At 39.9% G+C, this 26,721-nt stretch overlaps 1 protein-coding gene across 1 annotated transcript; it reads left to right on the forward strand.

Annotated features, from left to right (window-relative positions):
* Positions 1-8,352: 8,352 nt before the first annotated feature.
* Positions 8,353-9,563, forward strand: LOC114301972 (protein FAR1-RELATED SEQUENCE 5-like). The gene is made up of 3 exons (XM_028246932.2): positions 8,353-8,551; positions 8,653-9,333; positions 9,442-9,563. Exons 1-3 carry the CDS (start codon positions 8,353-8,355, stop codon positions 9,561-9,563), a joined length of 1,002 nt encoding a protein of 333 aa, XP_028102733.2.
* Positions 9,564-26,721: the final 17,158 nt, after the last annotated feature.

Raw genomic sequence — 26,721 nt, forward strand, 5'->3', positions numbered from 1 at the left:
AAATCGAAAAACCGAAAAAACCGCACCGCACCGTAATAAATCGAACCACGCCGCTTTATGTCATTTTCTGGGCGGTTCGGTTCACAAATATAAAAAACCAAAATGATCGGTTCGGTGCAAAACTAGTGAAAAAACCGACCGAACCGAACCGATTTCACCCCTAATAGCACTTTAATGTGACACTTCAATGTAATATCAAGAAATCAAACAAACAGGAATGTAAATTTTTATGCTTGACAATCAATACTTCAACTACCAATCCCCCCAAAAATAATATTCCACACCATGTCTCACCTTTCTATTCTCATCCCAAAAATAAATAAAAAAATTAACAAAAAAATGAATCACAAAATGACATTCACTTAAACTCAAATAGCACCAAATCAAATAAATACAAATTTTCAAAACAAAATGACTAATTAATTTATAAAAAAATTCTTAAAATTAAATATATCAATATTCTCCCGTATAAGATTTATAGATAAATTCTCCATTTGGTTAACATTTGTGAAAAAATAATTTTTACAAGATTCACCTATCTTTGCCAATACTAAAAAGTCAATTATTATTCTTAAATTATTTTGTCTTTAATCAAAAATTTAAAATCATTTTTCACACACTATACTGACTTTTCTATACTACGTAAATTTGGCTCATTTAAAAATTGGCTATTTCAGTTAATTTTTTATGTGTAAAAAAATAAAAATAAAAATAAAAATGATATAACAATTTATAATAATTTTTTAACTATTTTATTCTATTGACAACCAATTGGTACTTTTTGAAAGAGTGTATTGTTAATGGATGTTTTAATAGTATTGATTAATAAAATTTAAGATTAATTTTCATTCTTTATAGTATGAATATATATAGATATATTAGTAAGGATGCTAGTAAATCTGTAAAATATAAATTTTAATTGTAAATTAAAAAAAAGTAGTGTGTATTACTCTATTGGTAAAACTATTATTTACTACAGCATTGGTCTTTTGTTTAAGTTTTATTTATTTCACTATTTATTTATTTTATTTTTTTTTGTCACTTGTCAAAAGTTGTTTACCTCACTAATTTATTTATTTTTGGGACATTTACATACAAGTTTCATTTTGTGAACTTATACTCCATTAAGTTCTAGATAAAATTATTTGCTCCTTCAAGTCCCATTAATTTTTAATAGACCAATTTATCCATCCAAACCCCCTTCCCTCTCCACCAAATCCATCGGCCATTTCTCCAAAGAAAGTTCAATTTAGAAGCAACACATCCAAACCTCACTTCAATCAATCTTATCTCTCTCTCTCTCTCTTCCTGAGTTCGTCGCCACCATCCCCAACGACGTTGTCATCTTCCAAAACGCCATCGCTCGAATCGTCGTGATCAGGTCGTCGAATGATTCAGATCTAGCAGAAATCGTTGTCGGCTTTTCGAGGACAATGACGACGGTGCAATAAGGCTAGGGTTTTGAAAATCTCCAATTTTGGCCTCTCCAACATACCAGAAAACCAACTCCGTCGAGAGATACTCCACACAGTTTTCGGAACTTCAGCGTACACCTCGCAAACATCGTTCTCCCTGACCCAGATTGTATTACCATTGCTTCAATTCTTATCTTGAACTAAATCGCCATTTATGATCAATTTATACCCTTACTATGTTTTTATGCAGAACAAAGAGGTTGTTCCCCTTGATAATTCGATTTTTAAACCATTAACTCCATCCAAAGAAATGGTCGACCCAAATACTCTACTTCACTACACCAACGTTTTGGATGCTATGATTGATTCTATTTACTTTTCTATGAATGTGATGAAGAGGAGGAGGATGAAGAGAGAGAAGACGAATGGATATTTGCGCTCCTTGATGAGGTTTTTGGACTGAGATAGCCATTGTTAATCTATAGAAGCTCCAGATTTTGTTTTTCAATCAGAGAGAGAAAGTGAATAGCTGAGACGAGAGAACCAATTAGGAGATTGAGACAGATTGCAGAGAGAGAGAGAGAGTTTTTTTAAAATTGAGAACCTTCTCAGTTTATAATATCCTCAATTTTAATCATGAAAAAATTGAGAAATTTCTCAAAATTGATAATTATAAATTTCTTAGAATATTCGCAGAATTATCTTTCTTTTCAATCCCATACTTTTCTCAGAAGCCAACAGAAATTTTTTAATTTTGATAATTATATACTGAAATCATTCTCTGTTTGAAAATTGAGAATATTCTCAGTTTTAAAATTAAGAACATTCTCAGTTTTGGGATTAAAGGGCAAAACGTTTTTTTACCTATAAATGAGACTTATTAGTTCAAAAACTTTTTGGCAGGACCTAAGCTACCACCAAATATGTAGACAGGACTTTTTAGTAATTAACTCTTTATTTTTTAACACGGCAATCCACTTGACAAAAACAGTGAAGAAGTTTCAAAATACAAAATGAGTTATTCACTTATTATTTTTAGTTTGTTAGAATATCTCAAATGGTATATCTTTTTTTTCATCAAATTTAAATAAAAAATTTGGGTAAAAACTCTATCTAATATCAAGTGCTCTAACAGGAGATTTTGAGCTTTTATCAAAATACCGATCGACCGGGCGGATGACTGGACAGATGTCTAACAGGTCGACTAGCCAATGTATTTTTGTCACAAATTTTTGCTTAGAGGTGATCATCCGAAGGGACATCCGGTGATTAAGATCCAACAACTATAAACTATGATTTGATGAAAGCTCTCAGCCGTCCTCAATTTAGTAAAAGATTTTTGATATTATCGATTTGATACAAATCTAATGAAATCATTAAAATAAGAAAAATATTATTTTTTCATTAAATTTAAATTTGATAGAAAAATTGATCAACATTTGAAGATGGTCTTCACAACCATCCTAAAGTCTTCACAACCATTCATTATTTAAAAAAATTTAAACTAAGAAATATATCATAAATAAATAATTGTTTTGATCACCTACGAGCACATTTACCCAAGTCTTCAAAAATTGGTGTTAAATTTTTTTGAAGCTTATGTGGCAATGTATTTGACATCTTTAAATAAAATACACCATCGGTCATGTTAAATTTAAAGAATGTTTGCATAATCTATATAAGTGCACTTATTTAAATAAGTATATTTATTTAAGTCATATCATTTTTTTATTTTTTTTATATATCTTTTCATAAATTTTTTTAAAATATACTTATTCAGATCAGTCTAATAATACCTTTTATTATTTTATTATATTTATTATAGAATATTTTCAAATTCAAAAGTCAAATTTTCGTAGGAACTCACTTTGTAATAGGTCTCACAAGATAAAGAAATTTAAAAAAATAGATAAATTATATTGACTTCCTTTGGGATTTTGAAAAAAAATACATTAAATTTTATAATTTTAACATAATTACATTGAGCTCTCTTAAAATTTTAATCTACCTAACAACTTAACCCCATTTTTATCAATATTTTGTCAGTCCTATAAATGGAAAAATAATGTTATCATATCTTTTATATTTATATGTATATTTTTTCTTATCATTATGTCTTTACATTATTTGTATTAATTTTGACTCCATTAATATTAATAAAATGAAAATCAACATAATTATATCAAAATTATAAAACTATTCACATTTTTCTCAAATCTCAAGAGAGATCATGATAATTTGTCCTAAAAAAATTTGACATTTACTTTCCCGCCTAGGGGAGAAGTCATGCCAAATTCCTATATAGCATTTGACTCCCCGCTTAAAGCCTGTTGAAATGTTTATTTTTAACTTCTAAAATGTCAAAAAAAATATTTAAAATATCAGTAACAAATAGTGACGGATGCAGGATTTAGGCATAAAAGATATGTACTGCATATATTTAAAATTGTTAAAAGTTATATTAAGGGTTTGTTTGGGATGACCTAAATAAGTGTACTTTTTGTCTTTTTATAAAAAGATGTGCAGAAAAATAGAGAGGTGATGTGATGAAAAAAAGATAAAAAAATAGATTATTTGAAGTATGCCAAACTTGGCTTAAAAGAGTAATTTATACATTGTACTACACAAAAACAAAAAAATCAAAAAGGGATGGTATAAGTATTTTTTTTCACATCGATATCAAACTAATGATGGAAAATTACAATGCAATCTATTTAACTAGAAATATTTACAAAATTATGGGAGTATAACTCTTTTTTTTTTCTTTTTCTTTTTGTTCATGTGTGCGCAAAAACACACAGCAAGAATTGCACTCTCAAAAGATTTCCACCTCTTGGTAATTTTTTTGGGTACCTCCCACTATATTATAAATTTATCAAACAAAATATAATAAGATAGTATGATCATCATATATTATTGATAGTATAATTATAGGAACTACTTACTAATAGGTAATGTAGTTTCTCACAATAATAGAGATTAATATAGTTTCTCAACTTTGCTGGGGCCATCGCACCCTAGTCTCCGCTCTTTTGCTTTCGTTTGGCATAAGTTAAAATGAGATTTTTTTAATTATAATAGTTATAAAAAAATAAAATAGACTTTTTAACTAAATAAAATAAAATGCCACATGTAAATCACAATAATTTTTTTTTCCACAAAAGTTGAAAAGCCAAAAAATCTATCTAAAACAAAACTTTTTAAGTTCAGGCTAAAATAACTAAAAATCAACCCACATCCCAAACAAATCTTCAGCCTATTGTGCGAGTAACAAGTTGTCATTGGTCTCGAGGAGAATACACATATATTAAAATGCAATAATGTTTGAGACCCCTTTTTGGGGAGACCCCACCACCCGCACAGTGATTTGGACTAATAATGTGTTTGTATTATTATTATTATTTTTTTTTTCTCTTTCTTACTTGGATCAATCACAAGTGAGTGAGGATTGTGAGAGTGATATTTTGTGGGGGTCTGAATCATTACTGATTAAAATATATAAACATAAAGGGCAAATTGTCAATATCCCTTGATATTTGATTAAAATACAAATTCCCCTTGAGATTTGAGAAATTACAAATTGCCTCCAGAAATTTATATTTACATAATAAATGAGGAAGCAATTTGTTATGTAAATATAAATTTTAAAAGACAATTTATTATGTAAATAAAAATCTTAGGAGCGAAATGTAACTTCTCAAAACTCAAGGAAAAATTTCTATTTTAATCAAATCTGGAGGGTATTAGTAATTTGTCCAAACATAAATATAAAACTATTTTGACATGACAAGAATATATCAAAATTCTATTTATTTTTTCTTCATATTTTCAAATTAATTTGACTAAAAATGAATTCTATAGCATGCAATTATGCCCGTGGTTTGTAACTAGTTGGCTTGGCCGTATAGTTTGGGACGGAATCAGTAGGCCGTCCACGTTTTTGCCTCAAGTGGGTTCGACCTCGCGTCATTCATGAATAGGGACCATCGAAGTGTCTGTCCTGATCAATCACGTGAATGCGTCTCAATTCGGCTGGCATTCTTGGAAGACGTGCTAGCAAAAGTGGAATTGATTTTCGATAAGCCCCTCTCGTATGGCCCCCAATATTCTTATCCTCTATAATTTCTTATTTTTTATTTTTTGGATTTTATTTTAAAGTTTATATTAATAATTTAAATCGGTAACCTTATAAGTCTCATAATAAAAATTATCCGTACAAAAAATTAATTTCATCGAATATCGATAAATATATAAATAAATTATTTTTTATTTTATAAAATGAAATATTTAATTTGAAACTTACAATTATTGTCCATTTAAAAAATAAAAAAAGATAGAATTTATTGATATATCTAATAAGATGAACGGTTTAAATTATTAATGTGAGTCTAGAATGGAGCCCAAAAAATAAAGTACAACAATGTTAGATAGCTCAAAATTTTATGGCTCAAATGGCTCAAATCACTCAAAACGACGTCATTTTGAGTGTAAATGAGTGTAAAACGACGTCGTTTTGACAAATTTGAGCCATTTGAGCCACAAAATTTTGAGTTACCAAACATTTTCCAATAAAGTATAGAGTATAAAGTACGGAGATGAGCCATTCCCCTCGTGTGGGGGATTAAACATTTAGTTAAAAAGTCACCATAAATTATCACATCACTCTTTCTATTTTTTTGATAATTTATAGTGATTTTTTAACTAAAATACTTTCCCAAACGAGGTCAAAACAAGAAGGGGTTGTTTGGGATACTATTAAAATAGCATACTTTCTGTCTTTTTATCTTTTTTGTGTCACATCAATTCTCTACTTTTCTATTTATATTTTCATAAAAAAAAATTAAAAAATTATTAAAATAACTTATCTCCAAACAATCCCTAATAATTATTTTTAGAGATTATTTGGGATAAACTATATAAGTGTATTTTTGACTTTTTGACTAAAAAAGTAGAGAAAAAAAAGTTATTTGGGATAATTTTTTTAAAATTTTACGAAAAAATATGTATTAAAATATTGTATAAAATACTAAAATTACATTCTTACTCCCGACAGTGCGCTGAGCACTGTCACTTGTGACTTCTCCTCTCTCACAGTGCACTGAGCTGCACTTGTATTGTTTGACTTTTTTTTTTTTTCTTCCTTAAACAGTTGTGAGCTGTTATTGGAGGGTAAAAATGTCTTTTTGCCCTCTGAGTACTCAGTTCCATTTCCATAAAAAAACATTGTATAAACATTTTTATTTTTTTAGTGACTTTTTAACTTTTTATCTTTTTTAGATGATACCAAACAAGCACTTAATAAGTGTATTATATACCACAATTATAAGGCCTCATTTGTTAATAAGTAATTTTAGTCGGAAAGTTAAAAATTCATTACAAATTATCATATCACTCTAAGTTAAAAAACACTAAAATGTATTATAAATCACAATTATAAGGCCTCATTTATTAATAAGTTATTTTAGTCGAAAAGTTAAAAATTCATAACAAATTATCATATCACTCTAAGTTTAAAAAAATTAAAATAATCAATTTCCCAACAAGTACAAGTGTTACTCACATTCCATTAACATTAAATCTATGTATTCTACCACATTTATTCGGTAAAATTTGGAATGCTATTTTTTAGTATATGGCATGTTTCATTGATTTTTGGACGATTTTGTTGTGGAGTGAAAAATGACAACTATTCATTGTCAGCATTCACATCATATGTTGGTGTGGTTTATGAGTTCAGATCCTCTCCTTGTAAGCCATACTTGTGAGCGTCCTTGCAACGGCTGAGATCAGCAGTTGCACATCCAATGGCTGAGATTAAAAAATAAAAATAAAAATTTTGATTCTTCCCGCCCAAAACAAAACACAACGTTGGTTTCGGATTTTCGTGGGGAAACACGACAACACACACTCATTCAACACACACTTGTTGGTTCTTGTCCAAACCCACCCTAGACGGCGACCCAATATCGGCGGCGACCCAGCCTACCCAGTCTCCACGCCGTTGCAAGGACCAACGACGGTGAAACCATAGGTCAGTTCCCCTTTGTCTCTGTAAATTAACAAGTTCATGGTTTTTTTATACAAATTTATCATGTTAATTTATCATGTTCATTTGTCTCTGTAAATCATTAACAGGTTCATTTGTGTTTGTATAAAATTCTTTAGTTTTCGGCCACAATCTTCAATTTTTTTTTAAAATTAATTTTCATTTCTGGGTTTTTGTGGATTTTTTTTGATTTTTCGTCAGTAGTTCATTCTTGAAGCTATAATTTATTTAATCAGTCATGTGAACAGATATCAATTTAAAAGCTGTAGTTCATTCTTGATTTTTCAGTCACATATCAGGTAATTTTCAGATAACAGATAACAAATAACAAATAACAATTTTCAGATCATCCATTTGTGAACAGATAACAAATACCAGGTAATTTTCAAATATCATTATGTTAATCACATATCTGGTATCTGTTCATTCTGGTATTTAATTTTCAGATATATAAACAGATATAGTTCATTCTGTTAATCACATATCTGGTATTTGTAGTTCATTTTTGATTTTTCAGCCATGTGAACAGATATCATGTGAACAAATATGACTAATTTATTTAATTACTAATTTAGAGATATCACTAATTTAGAAGCTGTAGTTCAGTCATGTGAACAGATATCACTAATTTATTTAATTAGTCATGTGATTTTTCGTCAGTAGTTCATTTTTGAAGCTGTAGTTCATTACTGGAATGTGATGAATTTTTTAGATTTTATTATATATGTCCATTATATATCCATCATAGATGATCTGTTGCTGTATGTTTCTAAAATGGATGATATATAATGGATACTGTTGCGAAGATGCATTATTCTGCCTATGTTGAGATTTTATTTATGCAGCTAAGATTTTATTTATATGGGTTTTCAGTTGCATTTTCATATAGATATGGAACCTGAGAATGATTGTGCTTGGAAGCTAAAACAGGGAATGACATTCGATTATGAACAATGTGTGTATGATTTTTATAATACATATGGAGGAAGAATGGGGTTTAGCATAAGAAGGGATTTTTGTAGGAAGAACAAGATCACCAACCAACTTAGTTGTAGACTTTTGGTTTGCAACAAGGAGGGATTTCAGAAGGGTGACAAACGAGACCTATTGTCAAAAAACCCTAGAGTTGAAACTAGGACCGGTTGTGAGGCTCGACTTTATGTCAAATTAGATGAGGGTATGTCAAATTAGATGAGGGTACTGGGAAATATGTTGTGACTGATTTCAAAGAAAAACACAACCATGATCTTGTATCACCCGAGTGTGCCCACATGTTGCCGTCACAAAGAAAGATATCAACTACCCAAGCCATTGAGTTAGATTTGGCGGCACAATCTGGTCTTCGTTTAGGCCAGTCTTTTGAACTCATGGGTAGGGAAGCTGGTGGGAGGCAATGTCTTGGGTTTACAAAATTGGATCAAAAAAATTATTTAAGAACCAAAAGACAACAAAGTTTAGCATATGGGGAAGTAGGCAATGTGTTACAATACTTTAAAGAAAAATCTATGCAGAATCCTTCCTTCTTTTATGCTTTCCAGTTAGATAATGAAGAGCAAATAACGAATATGTTTTGGGCTGATGCACAAATGATCATGGATTATGCCCAATTTGGTGATGTTGTCACTTTTGATACTACTTACAAGTTAAACAAAGAACATAGACCCTTCGCGTCTTTTGTGGGACTCAACTATCATAGGGAAACAATTATATTTGGTGCAGCCTTGTTGTATGATGAGACCGCCGAAACGTTTGTATGGTTGTTTCAAAATTTTCTAGAGGCTATGTCAGGAAAGGCACCGAAAACGTTGTTCACTGATCAAGATGTTGCAATGGCTAAAGCCATACCCATCGTTATGCCTGACACAAGTCACCGTTTGTATACTTGGCATTTGATGCAAAATGCATTAAAACATGTTAATTGTTTATTCTAAGATAAGGGGGTAAATGGTGTACTAAATAAGTTCTTCTTTGACATTGAAGATGCAAATCAATGGAAGTTAGAGTGGGCAGAAATGCTTGATAAATATGATGCGCATGAAAACCATTGGTTGAAATTGACTTTTGTGGTGAAAGAAAAATGGGGTTGGCCATATGTTAGGTGAACATGGGTGTAGACGTCCCCGAACGCCCCCGGGAGGAACGAGTCCCCCGTTCCGTTCGATATTGGGCTCACTACAGTTCAGGACTCTAAAATTGTCACGGTTCTAAATCTGAACCAAAGAGTCCAAATCCGGCAAATCGTTTTGAGAAAACAGATTTTGAAAGAAGTGCCAAACATGGACTGCTTTTCCAGATACAGAGTCGCCACCTAAATATTTTATTTTGGGGAAATTTAGGAAACCCTGACTCGTTTGCCTAAGGCCATGTGTCCGTCATCACCAAAGTTGCCTCGGCTCGGGAACTTGGGTACGATTGGGGAAGGTCACTTCGTGAGCACCCCCGCTCGCCCGATCAAAGATCGGCCTCTACTAACCATGATATCTATTTTTGAAAACATTATGCGTTCTTTTTCCAGTTATTAGCCTAGATTTACTATGTGATGCGCACAGCATACAAGTATAGACTGGATCGTCTGAATTGGAACAAAACATTTCATGTTTGTTTATTTTGAAAATGGTTTGATGGTGCTACCCGCAAGTAGGCTAAGACGTGGATTTGCCACCCTCAGGTGGGCTTAGAAAACATGATTTTGCCACTATCTAGTGGGCTTAAAACACGCATTTGATGAATTGTTCCAATTTAAATAACCCAACCTTCACCCACAAGCATTCAGGCAGTTATATCACATAAGCAATTAGCCTCATGGTAAACATGTTATTCATGGCAGTCACTCACACGCATGCAAGGATGCTAAAGCATAAAACTTACCGAGTACTCCAAGCCAAAACAGAAGCTAATTAGAAATCCATGCATGATCCTAACTATACAGAAATGCCTAATGCAACACATGCAAAAATGTAACTATAGCAGGCTCGACTATTCTAAACATGGCATATGAAATGCTACAGCTAACATGTATTCAACTTGGAATTGAAAATATAATGCAGTTAGTATGATGCGCCGAGCCCGGTGCATGCAAAACAGATGAATGAATGCAAACATGCTATCATACTGTATGCTAATTAAAACATGCCATAATCTAACCATCATAAGCGGGTAAATAAAAGGGAGAAAGACGTGGGGTTGGAAGACATACATCACACACACGCACACTTATTACAGTTGTGCCCTCGCACGGAGGGTCCGAATAAATAATATACAGTCCCGAATAAATATTACAGTCCAAATAATTACAAAATCCTAATTAAATTACAAATTTAACTAAGAAAGCTGTAAACTAGCATGCAAGCTAGGGACTGTCTCGACTCCACTCCGGATGATAAATGATGCATGCTCGGGTTGCTTGGCACGGAAATCCACTGCGATGCCCCAATTAGCCTCTGTTTGCGATTGACGCCGGAATACTGCGCAAGGCTTTTGAAAGGCTACTGATTCTTGATTTGCTGCAACAGAGAGCAGGAAAAGGGCATGGCAATGTATTTTCACAAATGTATACATGTCTCGATCCTCGTGCCACCAATACGCATCTCGATGCATGATGGCCGAGGAGTCGAATTGCACGACTCAATATGAAATGAATGCACATATAAACACAACAAAACCTAAACTCCATCATGGATAATCCAGAGTGTCGGTGATTGGGAATTGAGACACGTTCCGTCACTCGAAGTACAAAACGTCCCTCGTTTCCCATGCTCGGGCTAACTCCTATCCCAAGCACAATGCAATATGCATGACATGCATGAATGCAACTAATATATAACCTAGCATGCACAATGCTATGAAATGGCATACACGATGCACGAGGTAACATGGCATACACAATGCGCTAACATACAACCTAGCATACGCAATGCTATGAAATGAAATGGCATACACAATGCATAATGGACTTACACCAACACAAGTGGACCTCAGCCACACTCACATTAGTAGCCATTGGATGAAAATGAGACACTCGAGATGCGTGCACGCATGCACGCAAACCGAGGACCGATCCTAAGGCACCGAATGCCACTCTAACAAGACATGAAAAGGCATGGAATATGGCATACTAGCATGAAAATTTCAGCGCTGGAATGTGATGTAAAATGATCCCGAAACATGGAAACATGGCACCCGATGCATTAGACGAACCCCGAAACTCAAAATTAGGCATGCGCAATGACCTATAGCTATACAAAACATGCATTATTTGAACATGAAGTGTGAAGAAAGAATCGAGACAGACCCAAAAAAAGAATATTTACCGTTTTAATCAAGGCCAAACAAGGGACACAAATAGGACTAAGCTAGCATTCAAGAATGGCCCCAAAAGAGAGATAATGAAGAAAGTAGCAGCTGCTGGCTCTAAATGGCCAATATCCCTTCAACAAAGTTTAAGAGGGGCTCAAAATGAAGCACTTTAAAGTTTACAATAAGCCACGGAAATAAACACAAATATGGATAAACTATTGTGCAAGAAATGGGCCAAAAGGGGGACAAAGAAGCAAGTGATGGTTGTTGGTCTCAAACAGAGGAGGGCCCTTCAACAAAGTTGAAGAGGGGATCAAAATATGGTGTTTCAAAGTTTATGATCAAACCCAAAACATGCACATGCAAGCCTAAAATACTATGCAAAATGAGGCCTAAAAAGAGGTTTAAACACAAAAAGCAAAAAGGAAGCCTCAAACAATGAAAGACCCTTGATAAAACATGAAGAGTGGGTCAAAATATGTCTATTTACAGTTTGGACCAGAGCCCAAAAATATAAGAACAAGGGGCTAACAAAACATGAAAAAATTAGGCCAAAAGAGAGATAAAGAGGCAAGTGACAGATGGAAGTCTCAAACAGTGAAGAGCCCTTCAACAATGTTGAATAAGGGCTCAAAATAGGCCACTTTACAGTTTACAACATGCCTCTAAACAGTTTACAGATAGGCCTAAAATACTATGCAAGAAAGAGGCATACAAGAGGGGTAAAGAAGCAAGTGGTAGCTGGAGCCCTTAAACAGGGAAGGACCCTTAATCAAGCATAAAAAATACCTCAAAACATGACTATTTTCAGTTAGGGTCGGAGCCCAAAAATGTAATCAAGTATAGCTTAGATTGTATGCAAAAATAGAGCCAAGAAGAGGAGAAAGAGACTTACCCTTGAAGACTAATCTTTGACAGCCTTTTGGACCAAGTTTGGTGGCTCTTGACCTCTGGAAATGACCTTGAAGCTGCTGGAATGGAGGGTGGAGGCCTTGTGCTAAGGGGTGTAGGGTAAATGGTGTAGGACTTGAGAGGTTTTTGTGCGTGGAAGAGGAGAAGAGGGAGGATCAATGCAAGAGGCTTAGGGCAAATTTTTGTAACCCCCAGATGGGAACTGGAGCTGCTGTTATATAGGCAAAAGAGGAGGAGAAAAGGGGGGAAAATAGGGGGGAAAGAATTCAAGTTTCCCCCCAAAAGTGCAGCCCCCCGGATGCAAAATTTGGGGGGAAACAGAATGTCTATCTGTAATGTACCAGAAGAGGGGATCATGGCCGCCCGGTTATTGAAGTTGCAGGTGGCCGACCGGCTCTCCCCATGGCCGGCCAGCCAAGGGTCAAAAGGGTCAATCAAGATTAGTGGCCGGCCACCCCAGATTGGTGGCCTCTCATGTGTGCACAACACAACCATATAGTCAAAAACTGGAGAAAGTAAACCAGGAGAGAGAAAAGCCCACTTTTATGAGGGGTTCAAAAAGGTCACACAGAATTACTGGCTGGCCATGTGATATTGGTGGCCTCCCAGGTGTGTACAACACAAATATGTGGTTTGGGGCAAGAAAAAGTGGCCTTAGGGTGGTCAACATTGGCTTTCAAGTGAGAAAAACGGGCGACGGAGGGCGATGGAGGAATAAAACTGGTTGTCAGAACAATTACTGGCCTCCCACCCTTCTACGACCTTCCCAACAATGAAACAGAGGTCCCTGCTAAAAATGAACCCAAACCGATGCAAAATGAAGGTTCGGGGGCCGAAGCGCACAGCCCGAGGCCCCGAAAACTGACTGTTTGGCACCGGGAGTGGTGTTCGACAATGAAGTTGGTCTCTCAAGCCACAGTGTCCCTAAAAAGGGAACAAATAAGATGCATGCCAAAAACCGGAGCAAACGGAGGTGGTTAAGCGATCCCGAACCGAGGCATACGGCCAACGGCTCCGAAAAAACCGAAAACCGGACTCCAAACGGGCGAAATGGCCTACGACCACGAAACGTAGCCTACGGCCACTGAGAGATGATCTACGAGACCTCTCCCTCCCTTCGGGAAGAGAAAACAAAGAAAACAGAGCCTAGTTCGCAAATCGAGGCAAAACATGAAAGAGTCCAGAAGTCCGGAGGCAAGGCTCGCAGCTAAGACTCTGAAACCTCTGAACGAGCACGATATGCAACATCACCAAGCGCTCAATCGGTGACGTCTGAGTCTTAAGGTCGGTCAAAAATGAGGTGTCTACAGTTGCCCCTCTTTGACAGAACTCGGAAGTCATAAGTGACGGGAGTGAATGTCAAAGCCCAGAGACGACCCATTTTTGACAAGGCCGAAGACTTAGACAAACAGGCGAGATAAACAGAGATGCGCCTGCAGGCGTGCCCACAGGCAGGTAGGGGTGCAACTCGGGCGGGCTCAACCCGAGCAACCCGAGCCCAGCCCGAGTTTTTTTAGGGCTTGGGCAGATTTTTGATGCCCGAATTACAATTCGGGCCGGGCTTGGGCAGAACCAATGGCCAACCCGAGCAACCCGAACCCGAATTCAATTTAATATATTATATAAATTATATAATATATAATATATAATATATATATAATTTAATAAATTATGTAATATATATAAATTAAGTAAAAGAGTTAGTCTTAATTTTTATTTTTATTTTTATTTTTGGTTAGTCTTCTATTAAGTAAAAGAGTTAGTCTTAATTTTTATTTTTATTTTTATTTTTGGTTAGTCTTCTATTAAGTAAAAGAGTTAGTCTTAATTTTTATTTTTTATTTTTTTTTTGTTAGTTTTCTACCATTAGATTAGCATCTTTTATGTCTACCCTTAGATCTACCTACAGGTTTCTGAACTCGGACAATTCGGGCAATTCGGGCAACCCGAGTTCAAAATACAAAGCTTGGGCCGGGCTTGGGCAACAATGTTCGGGTTCATGGTCGGGCTTGGGCGGGCTTGGGCAGTGCCAAATGCAATTCGGGTCGGGCTTGGGCAGACCCCTGAACCCGCCCGAACCCGCCCGAGTTGCACCCCTACAGGCAGGGGCAAAATGCAAAATGATAATGCAAGAAGCCAAAGGTAACCCAAGGATCATGCAAATACAGCAAGCTGTAATGAAGCACATATTCATAATAGATGCAACAGTTTTAAGCAAGAATGCAAAGCAACAACTACATTTCATGCAGTTAAGAATGCGGAGAATTATCCAATTCTCGCCACGTCTCACACGGAGAAGATACGATACCTGCGCGATTCGTCTGGTCGCACCAGCTTCGAATGAACCGTACATACAATATCGTGCCTGCAAAAGAAAGAAATTCAACAAGCACAACATATCTAACAACATATGTTCAATGTGATATCGAATGCAGACAATTGTGGTGTCGATGGAAAAGTGCATCGCAATGCGGGAAGAAACGCACGTGACAACGCGAGTTTAAGCACGGAGGCTCGGTGATATCAAAGAGACGTGCATAACAATGCAAGTATGTGCATGAGAATGCAAGTTATGTGCATGATAACGCGGAACAAGCGTAAACCAGGATGTATGTTTGTCACAAAACAACGAGCAAGGAGATGCATGTTTCGGCGAGGGCGGCTCGATCGCGGCCTCCGGTTCACCTCTCGGAGGGGTTACAACATGTTTGAAAGGATACATCTCACTTTCGACGAGTAATGATGAGACACACATCGGAAGTTGAAGCTGAGGTTCCGGCGGAGCGATTTCGCGACAGAAAGTGCACTTCTCTTGTACTTTTTCAGGTCTCGGGGACTCCAATCCTCCCCAAAATTTGTAGGGACCTTAGGGGGCATGTGGGGGACACCACCGGCCACCTTTATTGGGAGAGGGAGGCCACCGGCCAATTTTTGAAAAGAGAATGGCCGGCCTGCCAGAAAAAGTGGCCGGCCGGCCACTTAGCCCAGATTCGGGCAATTTTGTCTTTTCAGCCTCCTTTCTTTAAATACACTCATCCAAACATTTCGTGCTCACAAGTGCAGCTCCGAAAACATCTCCTCTTGCTTCCCAAACCATTTTCTCCCTCAAATCTGGGCTCCATACGCGTTTTCCAACGTCCCATGCAAGTTGTTTTCGCGAAATCTTTCAGTTTTAAGCACTTTGAACCGATTAAATTTTGATTTCGGGGCTTCTTTTCTCATTTTCGCCACTTGAAGTGAGTTTGTCTCAATATTTGGAAGATTTTCTCGGGAGTTGACTTTTGTTGACTTTTTCATTTCCCGAGAGTTGACTTTTGTTGACTTTTTCCAATTTTGACTCATTTTTTTGTTCATTTTTGCCCTTTTTGCAGATTTCTTGAAATGGCGGGTCACTTTCCCCACGGCGGAGGTTTTCCAGGCGCTGGAGGTGAGCCTGACATCATGTCTTTGCATCCAAGGGTTCGCCCCTTTATCCCCGAGAGGTACGACCCACCGGCACATGTTATTCCACGGGCTATTTTCTATCACTTCACCGATTTTGACGAGTGAGCACCCAGGGATCTCCTTCTGCGGGAGCCAGAGTATCACCTCTCCCATGAGGCACGAGAGGTATTTACTTCGTTCTTACCTTTTCTGTAACATATTATGAATTTTTTCATGCATTCTGTTTGCATTCTGAACACACGGTTCAATCACTTGAATTCCTGAACACTCAGCCCATAAATTGATTGTGAACACACGGCACACACTGGTTGAGGGTTGAACACGCAGCCCACACATTGATTTTCTGAACACATAGTCCGAATTGAAGGTGAACATGCAGTACACACTGATTGAGAGTTGAACACACAGCCCAAACACTGATTTTCTGAGCACATAGTCCGAATTGAAGGTGAACACGCAGCACACATTGATTGAGAGTTGAACACACGGCCCAAACACTGATTTTCTAAACACATAGTCCGAATTGAAGGTGAACACGCAGCACACACTGATTGAGAGTTGAACACATAGCCCAAACACTGATTTTCTGAACATACAGCCCAAATTGAAGGTGAACACGCAGCACACACTGATTGAGAGTTGAACACACAGCCCAAACACTGATTTTTTGAACATACAGCCCAAATTGAAGGTGAACACGCAGCACACACTGATTGAGAGTTGAACACACAGCCCAAACACTGATTTTCTGAACACATAGCCCAAATTGAAGGTGAACACGCAGCACACATTGATTGAGAGTTGAACACGCAGCCCAAACACTGATTTTCTGAACACACAACCCAAATTGAAGGTGAACACGCAGCACACACTAATTGAGAGTTGAACACGCAGCCCAAACACTGATTTTCTGAACACACAGCCCAAATTGAAGGTGAACACGCAGCACACACTGATTGAGAGTTGAACACGCAGCCCAAACACTGATTTTCTGAACACACAGCCCAAATTGAAGGTGAACACGCAGCACACACTGATTGAGAGTTGAACACGCAGCCCAAACACTGATTTTCTGATCACACAGCCCAAATTGAAGGTGAACACACAGCACACACTAATTCTGAACACGCGGCTCACTTTCTTCACTTTGCACGCAGCCTATTCATTTTATTTGCACGCAGCTTATTCATTTTATACTAAAACATGTATTCATTCTGAATGCAGGTGACTTCTCGTACTATGCGGGGATATGGCTCTGCCGCGGTGAGAGATTGGTACACCGAGCTCCCGGAGGCTGTTCGGGATTTGGTTGACTTGGCGGGGTTTGGGCCCTTCTGTACTGGGCTATCTCGTTGTCCTGCTAGGAGGACGTTGATGGCTGCCTTGGCGGAGAGATGGTGGGACACCACCAACTCCTTCCATTTTTCTGCCACGGGGGACTTGACTATGACCCCGTTTGACTTCGCCGTACTGATTGGCCTTGATGTGGGAGGTTGGCCTATCCCTTACGACGAGGACATGGGCCAGTGGGAGGCCGCTTGGATATATTTGCTGGGGGTTCGCCCGCCTGTTGATAGAGCTTCGGGGAGAGTTCGATACACCTGGTTCTCTTCCCATTTTCGGCAGGTGAAGATGGAGCCTGGGACTCCTGATGAGGCAGCACAGTATGCCCGCAGCTTTCTGATGTTCCTCTTCGGGACCACCTTGTTTGCCGACAGGGGGAACACTGTTGGGCCTTATCTGTTGAGTGCTTTGGTGGACCTGTCACAGGTCAGACGGTATGACTGGGGTGGCGTCGGCTTGGCTACCCTTTATTGCTACATGAGCACGACTTCCCGCGGACGGGGGGACTTAATTGGCGGCTATTGGAGAGCCTGGGAGGTACTTTCTGTCCTTTTGATTTACATTTTTGCTCTTCATTACTTGCACATTGCACACACGACGCACTTTATACTCTGTATTGTGCACTTTGCCCTCAGCACTTCGTATTCTGCTTTGTTTTCCACAGTTGTGGGTCTATGTGTATTTCCCGACGTTGGCCCCGGAGTTGGTGGTAGAGGGACCTCTCGTGACCCCGTGCTCACTTGTATTTGAAGGCCAACACCGGCCAAGACCTCGGGAGTCTCTCCTTTATCTGCGGCAGTATTTTGACACGGTGCGGTTGACGGAGGTATTTCAAAACTCTTAGTTCTTTCTGTTTTCATCTTTGATTTGTCCTGTACATTTTCGATTTCTGCTTGGTTTATGCGTCTGTTATCCGCAGATTACATGGCAGCCCTGGGCGCCTTTAGGTGAAGGTCTCTGATTCTAGTTTGCCGGGAGGTGGGGTGCCTCCTGGTACAGGCTCTTGTTCGAAGGGCCGGTGTAGATGCGCCCGTGGGCCTCATGCTACAGTTCGGACTCAATTTGTGTCACGGTTCTTAATCTGAACCAAAGAGTCCAAATCCGGCAAATCGTTTTGAGAAACAGATTTTTTGAAAAGAAGTGCCAAACACGGACTGCTTTGCCAGATACAGAGTCGCCACCTAAATATTTTAAAATGGGGGAATTTAGGAAACCCTGACTCGGTGCCGAAGGCCACGTGTCCTTCATCACCAAAGTTGCCTCGGCTCGGGAACTTGGGTACGATCGGGGAAGGTCAGCTATGAGCACCCCCTCTCGCCTGGTCTGAAGACCGGCCTTTACTAACCGTGATATCCAATTTTGAAAACGTTATGTGTTCTTAATCCGGTTATTAGTCTAGAATTACTATGTTATGCGCGCAGCAAACAAGTATAGACAAGATTGCCTAATTTGGAAATAAGCATTGCATATCCGTTTGTCTTAAAAAAAAGTACTTTGGAATTTGCTACTCGCAAGTAGGCTAAAATACGGATTTCAACGAGTTTTTCCAACTCAAACAATCCAACCTTCACCCATAGGCATTCAAACAATTTATAACACATAAGCATCTAGCCACATGGTAAGCATGCTATCAGGTTAACATTCACACGCATGCGAGATGCTAAAGCATAAATACTTACATCGTACTCCGTGCCAAAATAATAGACTAGTTAGTAAACATGCGTGATCCTAGTTCATGTCAAGTTGACTAATACAGCACATGCAAGATGCAATTAGAGTAGGCTCGGCTAACCTAAACATGGCATGTGAAATGCAACCAATTAATGCACGTATTCAATTTGGGATTGAAATACAAATGCAGTTAGAATGATGTACCGAGCCCGGTGCATGCAAAACAAATGTATGGATACACGCATGCATAGCATAAGGTATGCTAATTTAAACATGCCCTAATCTACCATCATAAGCAAGTAAATAAAAGGGAAGAAAGACGTGGGGTTGGAAGACATACGCACACTCACGCACACTTATTACACAACTGCCCTCACTCGGAGGGTCCAAATGAATATTACAGTCCAAATAATAAACGAATAAATTATTACAGGATTTCTAATCAATTATCAGAATAAATGCAAAAAGAGAAGTGGCCACGGCCCCGCCTCGAGATGCGCGAATGATGCATGCTCGAACCCATCTCGCCCGGAAAGTCCGTACCATAACATTGCTGCCTCTGTTTTTACTGCCTTGCTTCCCTGAAAAATTCCAAAGCTCTGGGACAGGTTCTTTGCATGCTGCAGAGTATCATCGGCTGGAGGAAATGCCCACCGGCAATGTATAATTTCCATCGGCTGCTGACGGGGTTATCGGCCATTAACAAATTACCGGTCGGCACTGAATGCTGCCGGTCGGCAGAAACTTCCTGCAGAAGACAGCTTTGACAGCAACAGAGGACAGACAGTATATGGCATGGGATTTCAGGCACATGTGAGCATGGTCATGTTCCCCATCATGTATTGGACTCAAGGGAGTATGCCCCTCGACCCTCGGGCCATCAATTACGCATGATGGCCTAAGAGGCCAAGTTTTGCAACTTTGATATCAAATGAAATGCAAGTACAAAACATATCAAAGGGCCCCAACCCCTATCATGATTGATCAAGAGTCAAGGGATGCATGCTCAATGAAATGCAACCTAGGCATGGAGGCTAAGTATGCGACATGAACATGCAAATGAGCAATGTATACTAGGCGCGCAACCTAAACATGTAAGTAAACATGGCATGCAACAACGTGAGATGATGGACTTAAACTAACATGGATAGCTCGCAAGCATGCCAAAATCAGTGGCCATTAGATGAAAATGAGACTCTCGAAACGCGTGCACGCATGCACGCAAATCGAGGACCGTACCTAAGGCACAAAATGCCACTCTACCAAAGCATGGCAAGACATGGAACATGGTGTGCAAACATGAAAATTAGTAGCAAAATGAGGGGCAAAACAGCCCCGAATCAAGGCGAAATGACACCCGATGCATGGAATTTCTCTCGAAATGCAAAACTAGGTACATGAAATGGCTTACAGCTATACAAAGCATGCATAATTGGTACATGGAATGAAAATACAGAAGTAAGGCAGCCCCAAAATAAGCATTTTTACAGTTCAAAGAATGGCGAAACAGCAAGCACAAGTGGGACTAAATTATCATACAAAAATGGCTCCGCGAGGGAGGCAATGAAGCAAGTGGTAGATGCAAAGCCCAAACAGAAAAAGACTCTTCTACAACACCGAAGAGGGACCAAAAATATGACTACTTGAAGTTTATGGAAACCCCCAAAACAATATACAAGTATGCTCAAAATGCCATGCAAGGTAGGGCCTAAAAGAGGTCAAAACACAAAGTGTACAAAACATTCATCACACAGCCAAAGACCCTTAATGAAATATGGCAAGGGGGTCAAAATAAGACTGTTTTTAGTTCTGAAAAGAGCCCAAAAACAGAACCATCCGAGACTAATAAATCATGCAAAAATGAGGCAAAAACATGGATTTCAAAGCAAGTAGCACATGGTGTATCTAAACAGTGATGAGCCCTTCTTCAATGTTGAAGAAAGGCTCGAAAAAAGCTCACTTACAGTTTATGACATGCCCCAAAACAGATTACACATAGGCCAAAAATAACATGCAAGATTGGGGCCTAAAGGAGAGATAAAGAAGGAAGTGCAAGATGGGGACCTCAAATGACAAAATTCCCTTAATGAAACATGAAATAGAGCTCAAACAAAGGGTACTTTCAGTTTTGGTCGGAGCTCAAAACAACAAGAAAAAGGGGCTTAGATATGAAGCAAGGCAAGGCTAGAAAAGAGGGAATGAAGACTTACCCTTGAAGAGCAGCAATGCAGCAGCCTTTGATCCAAGAAAAGGAGTTCCTAACCTCTGAAAATTAGCCTCAAATTGTTGGAATGGAGGATGGAGGCCTTGTGCTATGGGTTGGTGTGTAAATGGCCAAGGATAATGGACTTTAGAGCTTGGAAGAGGGAGATGTACGGAGGATTGTATGTAATGCTCCAGCTGGTTTTTTCTAACCTAGTATAAGGAAGAGGAGAGCTTCCTTTATAGAGCCAAGAGACTAAAGCTTCTCTTAGAAGCTTCAAACCAAGAGCAAAGATCCTCCATACACGTGTATGGAGGATCCAGTCTGTGCCCTCCAGCTGGCACAGCTGGCATCCACTCAATCTATGGAATGCTCCGGAAGGTCGTCAGCCAGGAAAAATGGTCGGTCGGCTAAAATAAATGGCCGGTCGGCACAATACATTTCCGGTCGGATAAATAGAGTGCCGATGGGTGGCCGATGAGGTCAAAAAGTGCCGGTGGATGTCCAGATTGAAGCCCCGGAAGTTAGCTTTCCAATGGCGCAAACCTTGTGTTAAAATTCCTCCTGTGGAAAAAGTTATGCCCATTTTGGTGAAGCCACGCAGATTCGATCCAACCGGGATGATGCCTAACTTCAGCTGATCATATCTCCCCCACCCGGACTTGGCTTTAAGAGATTCTTGTGTGCAAAATGAAGCCCTGGAAGTAAGCTTTCCGATGGTGGTGGCCCCTAGCTAAACTCCAAGTGTACAAACAGATAAGCCCGATTCAGCGAGGGCTGCTCGACTCGCTTCTACCCGGATTCATGCCAAACTTCTCCCAAACTAGTTTTCTCCTCTCCTTTCCTCTATTTTTCAACTCCAAACCCCTAAACAAAGTGTTTTGAAAGATTTTTCAAAGATTTCATCTCTCTTTCATTCATTTCCACTTCGTCCCTGCTCGGTTTACCGAAAAGCGCAACGTTTGACAAAATGCGAGCCTCGGAACATCGCAGAAACTTTATTTCAAAAATGTTTTGAAAGAGAGGGTTTTAAGGTCTAAAAACCATTCAAAATAGTTTTGATCCAAAAGGGGTGTGAAGTTGGGATTTGGCTCTCTCCTTGCCGAAGAGATTGAACCTTTGCCCTGCACATCTTTTACCACCAAGTAAACCATCAATAACGCCCAAGTCTTAAGGGCGGTCAAAAATGGGGTGTCTACAGCCGGTTGGTAGGGCCTGGTTTTTGGGGGATCGCTTCTTGCATCAGGTCTGGGGATACACTTCTCAGGGCCCTCCCTCAGCACCCCCAGTCAATATGCGGATAACTGATAGGCTCTCTTCCCGGGATGTTGTTAATGCTATGCTGGGTACTAATGCTTTGCTACATCTTGAGGAGGGGGATTACGCTACTTATCGTCACATATACCTGATGTCTCCACTGACGGGAGTTCGTACTTCGACGATGAGGCCTGCTGGCATGCCATCTTCGAGCCAGGCCCGGGCTCGGGCTGCAGACGCCCCTTCCACCAGTAGGGCTGGCACATCTAGAGGTGGGGGTGGATTGGTTCCCCCGATTCCTCTGACTTATCCTCATCCTGGATGGCCGGACATGCCGACCGAGTTGATGGGGTGGCAGTATGGGACTACCTCTCCGATTCCGATCCCGATAGAGCCTCCGATGCCCGGCCATCGATATGTCAGAGACCCCGGCTCACCACCGGTATATTTTATGGCTTTGATTCATTACTCAGATACTTGGACGTTCATTCCTTTATTGATACCCTTGCCTTTGCATCTGCAGCCTCCTGTTGAGTACATGGATCAGGTGCTCGAGATGGTAGCCTCACTTGAGGGGATGGTCCTGCGGAGGGAGGCACAGTTGTCCATCATGGCCTTCCAGGTACCCTTTAGTTTTCTGGCATTTATCATACTTCTGATGATATGCTGATTTCTGCTGCATTGATAGGCTATTTGTGTAGAGCACATCTGACACACACCTCACTCATACACTATGTTTACATGTACCCACTTCATGTAGTTTTCTTGTATCTGCATCTGATGTACATATTTGGACTGACGTATTTGAATTAAACTCTTTATTTTCAGATGCCCCCGGTATATGCTCAGCCGCAGGCCGGGCCACCTGGGCTTTCTCGGGGAGCTGGGCCATCTGGGCCTTTTCGAGGAGCTAGGCCATCCAGGCCTTTTCGAGGAGCTAGGCCATCTGGGCCTTTTCGAGGAGCTGGAGGGGGGGTCGTCTCGTAGACGCAGAGCACACATTGTAGAGGAGGAGCCCGGTAAGGATGAGGGGGAGGAGGAGGCTGCATATCGTCAGTCGGAGACATCTGCTGACAGAGAGGATGGCTCCGGTCTTGGTTCCGGGAGTAGAGGCGAGGTTGAGGGGGATCCCGAGGATGACGGCTCCGATTCAGATGATGATGATAGCGGAGAGTCTATTCCGCAGAAGAGGACGAAGAGGGCCTCTTATTCCTGCTCTTGAGAGCATAGATGCGGCTGTTTCCTATTTTATTTATCTTTTTGCTAGTAGTTGTAGCACATTGTACACTATCGGGCAGTTTTATTTTTGTAAAACTTGTGCCTTAGTCTGTAAAATGTTGTAACAAGCAAGGCATGATGGAATGAAATAGCTTTTGAAAAAAAAAAATGTTGTATTTTAAACTCTTAGCATCATATCGCATCATTTTGCACCATAATGAGATTGAATGGAAATGTGCATTATGCATTTTGCCCAGTTAGGTAGTGAACCGACGTAACAACTTAACTTTCTAAGATATAACAAAACCTTATCAAGTTTACAACTCGATAAGCAAAACACAATAGTGTTGACAACTCAATAAACAAGACTCAAACAAAAATTGCTTAAACAAAGAGTAACAACTCAAAAACACGAAACACGACAGCTCGACAAACAACTCGATAAGCAAAATGACAACTCGATAAACAAAACAACCACTCAATAAACAAAACTTAACAACGCAAGGTGTACTTCGGACGATCTGGGCAACGGAACGCATCCGAAACAGAGGGAAATAAAGGCCTTCGACACACCCGTTGCATGGAAATGCTTGAAACTTTCTCTTGGAGGGTAAAACAGGGCTAAAGACACACATTGGAGCATGGCCGGCTACTTTTTGGAGCCGGCCGGCCAGATTTATTGCAAAGGGGAGGCCACCGGCCAGTTTTTGAAAAAGGAAATGGCCGGCCTGCCAGAAAAGGTGGCCGGCCGGCCACTCAGTCCAGCAACCGTCAAATTTTTGACACTTGTCCCCCGAATAGTGCCTTTTCCTCTTTAAAAGCCTTAGCTCCATGGTTCATTCAACTCATCTTAGTTTTGCACAAAAATGGAGGCGTTTCTCGTTGAAAATCTCACAGCTTGGATCGCTTCTCTAGATGGTTCGGAAAAGTTGAACTTCCGGGGTTTCGGCTTGAATGCACTGTTCACGCTGAGTCGCACTCCGCTGCACCTTCCTTTCCTCCATGCCACAGCGAGGTTTTGGAACCCGGTGACGCATGTCTTTAGCTTTGGCGGGCAAGAGGTATGTCCAACTTTTGAAGATTTTCAAGTTTTGATGGAATCTGAATGTCATGAAGAGATCTTGCCCCAGTTTCGCTTTGGCCACGCCCAAGCTTTAGGGCGGATGTGTGGACTCACCGCGCATGACGCTCGGTCTCTGATCTGTAATGGGGAACTAGATATCCTCGGTTTGATTCATCGTTTTTTTGACGCTGGTGACCGCAACAACCATTATTGGCAAGGTTTCCGGCAACACGCCCTTTGCTTGTGCCTGCTGTCTCACTTTCTGCTTTCCCCGGGCTTTGGCGGATTTAGCATTCGTCTGATTGAGGTTGCTCAAGGCTTGAAAGAAGGAAAGAGTTGCATCGCCATGACCTTGGCCGAGACATTGATGGGCTTGGATGTTATCTATCGCCGAGAGACGACTAGATTTGCTGGGAGTCCACTACTGCTGCAGGTAATGTTTCCCACCCATTCTCACATATGTATTTGCTCACATCACTCGGCCCTCAGGCTCGGTTTTTCTCACAAAAACCCTTTTCTCACTTTTCCCTCACCATACATCTCTCTATTCTTTATTCTCTCATTTTTCATCCCTCCCCAGGTATGGTTGATGGACAAATTGCAGGTCGTGGACTCTTGCCCAGCCTACTCAGCTCGAGGCTATTTCTTTCGACAGCACCTAGTCGATGCCCCTGATGAAAGGTGGTGGTTTGACTGGATGTGCAATTTTTCTGCAGGTCGCATTGCTTGGCGTTGTCCTTGGCTCAATCTTCCGGCAATGAGCTATAGCATGTCCCGGCTGATCGGGATCCAGTTGATTGGTCTGACCCACTGTGTGTTCTACTTTCCGTTCCGGTTCCTGCGCCAATTCGGTCATGATCAGATTTGCCCGCCAGAGGGGATTGAGTATCCGGCTGCTTTCCCGGTCCGAGGTGCACAGCTTGCCCGATATGCCACAGCATGGAGGACTAGAGAGTTCCTGGCCCCTGCTCCCACTTTCAGTTGCACTTTGTCTGACGAGTGCTTGGATTGGCTCAATGAGGAGGCATAGATTGGGCCTAGCTTGGCATCAGAGGCTTCGACTAGCTCTGGGAGGGGGCTCAGGGATACTTGACTTGACTATGCCCCGGATTTATTGCTTTATTAGTACTTTCAAGTTTTCTTTATGAATGTAATAAAAAGCAACTTCAATTGTATGCAAGAGTAGGAGAACTATGTTTTGAAATCAATGAAATTGAAGGTTGTGGTACTGAAAATTTTCCGCTTTGGTCCAAAAATGGTCTTAGTTGTAAAGAGATTAATTTGAACAAAGTCAACTTTTATTAAAACGTTTCAAAACCATTTTCGATATGGATCAGAACTGGACACGCCTAAGATCTGTCACTGAGATGCACAACCCCAGATCCCTGCAACTGGAAAGTTGCCCCTAGTCTGAAGAGTACCGCGGCACTGCATGGCAACGGAAAGTTGCCCCTAGTCTGAATAGCACTGCACCGGAGATTCCAATGGATGCTGATAGACAAAGATGACTGAGATGATCAAAATGGACAAAGTTGATCAGGGAAAAGTTTATGGCTGAACTTCAGGATGAAGTTGCCTATGTATCCCAAAGATGGGAATCAAGCCTTACGTAGTTCAAGCTTAGGTTCACTCGAGTATTTTCACTTTCCTTTTACGCTCTAACTTTTGCCAAGGTCGCCCTTTGCGGGTTTTCAACCTTGCGAGCTCAGTTTTTATATTTTCTAATTTTTTTGTGCTCTAACTTTTGCCTAGGTCGCCCTTTCGGGTATTCGGCCTAGCGAGCCTCTCAGGGGTAATATTTCTTCAACTTGTCCATGTTGATCGGTTGGGAAAACTCTAGGCCATCTAGATC

The sequence above is a fragment of the Camellia sinensis genome, chromosome 5 (genome assembly GCF_055761805.1).
Source record: "Camellia sinensis isolate YWXY chromosome 5, ASM5576180v1, whole genome shotgun sequence".
Taxonomy (NCBI): domain Eukaryota; kingdom Viridiplantae; phylum Streptophyta; class Magnoliopsida; order Ericales; family Theaceae; genus Camellia; species Camellia sinensis.

What these genes read in the sequence shown, in the direction of transcription:
- LOC114301972 (XM_028246932.2), top strand. Translation starts at nt 8,353, where the DNA reads ATGGAACCTGAGAATGATTGTGCTTGGAAGCTAAAACAGGGAATGACA. An exon ending in CAAGGAGGGATTTCAGAAGG is followed by an intron (nt 8,552 to 8,652) that starts GTGACAAACGAG and finishes ATGTCAAATTAG; the next exon opens with ATGAGGGTACTGGGAAATAT. An exon ending in TATGCCTGACACAAGTCACC is followed by an intron (nt 9,334 to 9,441) that starts GTTTGTATACTT and finishes TTGACATTGAAG; the next exon opens with ATGCAAATCAATGGAAGTTA.